Source organism: Dunckerocampus dactyliophorus, chromosome 1, assembly GCF_027744805.1.
Source record: "Dunckerocampus dactyliophorus isolate RoL2022-P2 chromosome 1, RoL_Ddac_1.1, whole genome shotgun sequence".
Taxonomy (NCBI): domain Eukaryota; kingdom Metazoa; phylum Chordata; class Actinopteri; order Syngnathiformes; family Syngnathidae; genus Dunckerocampus; species Dunckerocampus dactyliophorus.
The window spans coordinates 17721501-17727500 of NC_072819.1; the positions used below are offsets into that span (position 1 = coordinate 17721501).

Below are 6000 nucleotides of genomic sequence, written 5' to 3' on the forward strand. Positions count from 1 at the left end.
TTTCCCCTACTTAAGAACAATTCGACATAAGAACGGTCGTCTGGAACCAATTTTGTTCGTTAGTTGGGGACCTAGTGTATTGTGATTAGATATCGTTATTTTGCGAAGCTGCAATGTATATTGCAATATGGATTTTAGGCCACAGTTGGCAACATAAGCATGATAGACTTAAATGGGTTCCACTGTATAATAATAAGCAAACATCTGCCTCCAGGTCTTTTGGCCCAGCAACAGCCAGAAGCCAAGAATCCAAGAAGCCATGCTGCTGATGTCCTCCAAGTCTTTCAATAGAAGCTGAACAAAACAACAGCTGTGCCTACTTTTGGATGCCAGAGACCAGAACACAAATCCTGACACCACACAGTGTCATATTAGACGCTGTGCTCACTCACCAGAGCGTCGATGAGGACTTCAGCGCCTTCCTCGCTTTCATGGAGTGTGTCAATGTCTGTCAGTTCCTGGAGGAGGTCCACCACTGCTATGGCAACATGTAGCTCAGGCTAAGGACAATAACAAGTGTGTCCATTATAGACAGTATAATGACTCTCAAATTTGCATTTGTAGAACCACAATATCATTACTATACAAATAATAATACAGTGGCCCCATGGTGATTGGAAGAGGTGAGTCTGGACCAGGCATGATTGGTCATGCACAAGCATGTGTCGCCACACGACACAGTAGTGTCATGTAATGAATGTGATGACAACTCCCGACAGTTAAGAATAACCACCACCTTGCATCCAAGAAATAAATTGAACGACTTAAAATAATCCACAAAGTCAAAACCCACGGTCTGCTTGCTGACACACGAGGATGTGCATGCATATATCATAAAATTCATGCGATCAACTCTGAACCATGACGTCACTTCCTGTCTGCCACCCATGAGCACAGTTTTATTTGTCTTAAATGGCTTATTTTCTCTGATTGTATATACTATATTGGGTAATACAAAAGTAAAGGCGTCTATATGGGTGTTATTTCATGTCTAGAGGCTATAACTACAAAAATATTCCATTTATAAAGAAGGAATCATACTTCATGGAAATTCCCTTATCACGGTCGTGTATGTAACAAATTACCCGTGACAAACAAGGGGTTACTGTACTGTTAGGAAGCCCATCATTTTTGCATGTTTTTGTCGTTTTGTTTCATTATGTTGCGCTGAGCATTTATTCCTACTTTGTTCGGCATCCTTCAAAGCACCATATTTGTGTGAATGAGACAAACTGAAAGTTACGTGCTTCTCCGATGCTGCCACAAATAACACTTATAATTTTTCACCTAATTGTTGTTCCCAAAACTTGATGCTGTGTGCAACGGTCCCTCTAACCTGTGCGCATGCGCAAGCGCGTACTGATCTTATGTTCTCTGTGCAGAGGAAATTCTTGCTGTGCAACACAAAATAAAATAAACACAATTTATTCTGTAGCATTTTGCAATGCCACTCCGCGAGTGACAGGCGACAACAATCGGTAACGACATAACACAATTTATTAATTTATTGTAATTTCTTAATTACCGTATTTTCCGTACTATAAGTTGCACTTTTTTTCATGGTTTGACTGGTCCTGCAACTGGTACTCTAAAGCAACTTTTTTTTTTTCCCTCCACAGTGACAGCCCTGAGAGGGCGCTCTAGGTTTGTGTGCTAGTATTTGCTACTCCCATCACTCGTGTACCACCAAAAATTTACAATGTAAACATCAACTTATAAAGACAACTGAGGCTCTGTCCAGACAAATACAGATATTTTAAAATCGCATATTTTTATATGCTTTTTGGCCTCTCATCCGCACGCATACGGAAGTTTTTTTCCTGTGATGGGAAAATTTCTAGTTTACCGGTATAACTTAGGTAACACATTATCTTATTATGTGAATTACTTTTTATAGCCTTTTGTAGAGCTTTCAATTATTTTTTCTGAACACATTCTTGCAGTCCATTCAAACTTAGCTGGCCTCTCAGCAGGAGGTTGTCTGTAGCATGGGTGTGACAAACATTGCCGACAAGGCGGCATCTAGAAAGGAATTACAGAGCCCTCCATAAATATTGGCACCCCTGGTTAAGATGTGTGCTTTAGCTTCTAATATTTTTTTTTTCCTAAAACATATAAGACCACAATGGGGAAAAAAGAGGAACATCCAAACTTTAATTCAAGTGCATTTTAAGAAAATAAAAATAACAAAAAAAATCACTTAATCAATTAAGAAATAATTATTTTACATCAAATCATGTGAGCCTGATATTAATACTTTGTGCAGCCCCCTTTTGCCAACAAAATGGTACCTAATTTTCTCCTATAATGTTTCACAAGATGGGAGAATACAGAAAGAGGGATCTTCAACCATTCCTCTTTGCAGTCTCTCTAAATCATCAGGCAACCTGGGTCCTCTCCTCATCAGCTCTTCACAGGTTTTCAATGGGTTTGAGGTCTGGGGACTGAGATGGCCATGGTAGGAGCTTGATTGTGTCTGGTGAACCATTTCTGTGTAGATTTGGCCACATGTTCAGGGTCATTATCTTACTGAAAGACCCAGTGACGACCCATCTTCAGCTTTGGGCAGAGGCCACCAGATTTTGCTTTAAAATATCCTGGTATTTCAAAGCGTTTATGATGCCCAGCACCCTAACAAGGTTCTCATGGCCTTTACAAGAGAAACAGGCCCCCAGCATCACCGATCCTCCCCCATACTTCACAGCGGGCATGAGGTGCTTTTCTGCATACTCCTCTTTTGAGTTACACCAGACCAGCTTAGAGTGTTTGTTGCCAAAAAGCTCTATCTTGGTCTCATCTGACCAAAGCACACGGCCTGACTTGAAGCTTACTGCACACGTTTACGTTTATGATTACGAGTGAGAAAAGGTTTTTTCCGTGCATCCCTCCCAAACAGCTTTTTGGCATGTAGATAGCACCTGGTGGTTGTTTTGGAGACTTTGTCACCCCAAGATGCTACCATTTGTTGCAATTCTTAAACAGTAAGCTATGGAGCATTTGTTTAGTCCTTTTACCATCCTCCTCACTGTGCGTGGTGGCAAAATAAACGTGCGTCATCGTCCAGGCTTGTTTACCACTGTTCCAGTGGTTTTAAACTTTTAATGATTCCTCTGACGGTAGATATGGGCAGGTACAGGTGAGTGAAGGTCGATGCACATCTGCCTTACTTGAATGGTGTGTTCCTTTTTCTTTCCCATGTTGAAGAGTGGATAAGAGAAATGGCTTCTGTGTCACGTCATATTTATACCCCAAGGAAACAGCAAGTGATGAATTACTAATTAAATGTTCCTAGATACTCTGATCAACTTTGTAAACTACTGTAGAAATGACAGAACTACTTTTCACATTACATTTATTTCCTAGGAATTGTTAGGGGTGTCAATAATTGTGGAAAAGGTCACTTTATGAAAAATTATTTGTTAGTTTAGGATTTTTTTTATTTTCTTAAAATTCACTTGAGATGAAGGTTACATTTTTTTCCAATTTTCAGTACGGTCCTAAATTGTTTTGAAAAAAAAATCAAATTATTAGAAGCTAAAGAACAAATCTTAACCAGGGGTCCCAATAATTATGGAGGGCGCTGTATTTTCCGTAACAATGTAATTCATTTGCACGCATTAATTATAAGGGGGTGCAATCACAAAGTCTCCCTGTGATGTAAGTTCTTTAGACTTACCCTGTAGATGGACTGACACCAACAATGTGTCCTTTCTTTCACAATATAATTCATTTGCATCTATGGAGTGTAAGAGTTTTAGTCAGGAGGCCTCTCTTGGCCAGACATCTACAGACTGCATCCATACACGATATACAGTATGTTTCTGTGGGTTGTCTGACCTCTTTTGCAAAAGAAATAATCTGTGCAAACTCCCTGTCTTTATTTCAGGCACTCTTTTCTTAAGAAATTATTTTTTTTTCCACAACAGTCCTTAAAAACGGAGCTTTTGGTAAACTCCGGCTTCAGCGTATTCATGTGGATGGCGAAGACGGAGCTTTTGGCTTGTTGCTGACACCTGATGTAACAATTATGTGCCATTATTTCCACATTACTTAAGTATAATTTAATGTGTGCAATGGCACACATAACATTGCTGCTTTCAAGCATGCTAAAATGACTTTTTGTGTGTATAAGTGTAAACATACTGTATAACTACTTTTGCTTAATATTGACAAAGAAAGGTGCCATTGTGGGCTCCGGAGGGCGCTATACTATTGACGTTTTGCTCGCTAAACGGCTAAGACACTCCCGCCAACGATGGCCATTTAGGACAAGTCCCGATCGGACCTCTAGCTGGTGGGACAACTTTCACAAGCATGTCGTTATTTTGAAAGAATGGCGTGGGAATGTCAGCATGGCAAGAAGTTTGTGATTTCGTTTTGACTGAGCTGTTTTGCCTGTAAACTGAAAGCTTCCCTGTTGGAAGAGGATCTTACACTTTTCCCTGGCAGAGAAAATATGTTTACCATGTAAGGGCATTTAGATCAGATTACAGATGACTTGGCGGAATGACATAATGTGAATAAGGCGACGCTTCAATGGCGAGTGACTTTCAGCGGCAGCTGGCTATGTTTTTATGTGATCATGCAGTGTTCCAAATTACATCCGGACTCATTCGAGAAACAGTTGGGACATTTTGACTGCATTCGGGGCACGTTCAAGTGGCAATCAAAAGATTAGGACGATATTCGTAGTACTTTCCATCTGATTTCTTTTCATGTCAAAATATATTCCAACAGCAATTGAGATGCATTCAAGATGCATTTTGGCTAATTTGAGGCATATTTGGAGACATTCTGGCAGGATTTGAAGAGGCTTGCTGTTTCGGTTCTCCTTTGAATGCGAAAATGTTTGGAATGCTGATGGAATACAATAACAACACTTAGAAGTTAAATGCGTTTCAAATGTTCGGCATTTTTCCACTTCGAATGCACTTCGAAAGTTTGAGCAAAACCTTCCGGCCGGCCATAGGAATGGAAAATATTTGAAATATTTGGAAAGGACTCAGAATGCAGTAAAAAATTTTAGAATACACTTTGAACGTCCAGGGATAAACCAGGAATTTTCATTCTCATGGCATTCCGGCTCATTTCGCCTCTAGTGTGACTAGGGTTTTATCATTGAAGCTTAGCAACATAACAGCATTTGTACACAAATCCCAAGGGAATCACAGTTTCTAGTGGTGTTAAGTGTTCCTCATTGTGAGATCACTGCAGGGTATTCTCTTGAGATTTAAAATAAATAATCTATGAAAAAAAGGATATCAGTGTTTTCGTGACTGAGAAGGCCCATCAGTGAGTGAACTGAGTTGAGCTCCACTAGCAGATGATATAGGTCTGGCATGGTGGCAATCACGTGCATTTCCTGTATGATATCATTCAGATCCAGTTCGGACTCCATGAACCTGGACAGAACGACCAAAAGAAAGAGGTTAGCAACTCAGCTGAGTATTCAAAAAATATAACTTGGCTGAAAAATTAAGAGAGCGAACAATGAGGGGGAGATCATTAGCTGGCTTACTTCTCTGGGTTGTCTGGAAACTTAATCCTGAGTTCCTGGTTTTTGTAGGATCGTTTCTCAAAGGTCAGGATCATTTTCTTCACCGAGCTCTCATCCACCGGTTCTGCCTGTTTGATACAGGAGGGAAAAAGATGAAAAAAACCAAGAAGACGAGGCGAAGACACATGGCTGCAGCACAAAAGTCACCCTAATTATGTGACAGAAGTCTGAGTCTGTGCACTATCAGGGAAAGGGTAAGAGTCTGGCTTCCTTGATGCCTTAAAGGGATAGTTTGGATTTTTTTGATATGAAGTTGTATGACATCCCCATCAGCATTGTAGTCCAATAACAGCAACTTACCCCCCACTTGGTCTCCTAAGTCCAGTTCTGGTCAGATTTCTGTGATGTTGGTAGTTCCACTTAGCTGCTGGGGACATTTGAGTAAACACTTTGGCTTCTCAAAACAATATGCGTTCAAAAGATTAATACTGTACATTTGCATC

The 6000-nt window shown here is 40.2% G+C and overlaps 1 protein-coding gene across 1 annotated transcript in view; it reads right to left on the reverse strand.

Moving 5' to 3' along the window:
- Nucleotides 1-6000, reverse strand: part of ctnnbl1 (catenin, beta like 1) — an 81598-nt gene that overhangs the window by 68656 nt on the left and 6942 nt on the right. Inside the window, exons 3-5 of the mRNA XM_054775150.1 lie at nt 5519-5625; nt 5263-5402; nt 393-490 (exon numbers count right to left, since the gene is read on the reverse strand). Of these exons, the coding sequence (XP_054631125.1) occupies nt 393-490; nt 5263-5402; nt 5519-5625 (345 nt within the window). The remainder of the gene's footprint in view (nt 1-392; nt 491-5262; nt 5403-5518; nt 5626-6000) is intronic.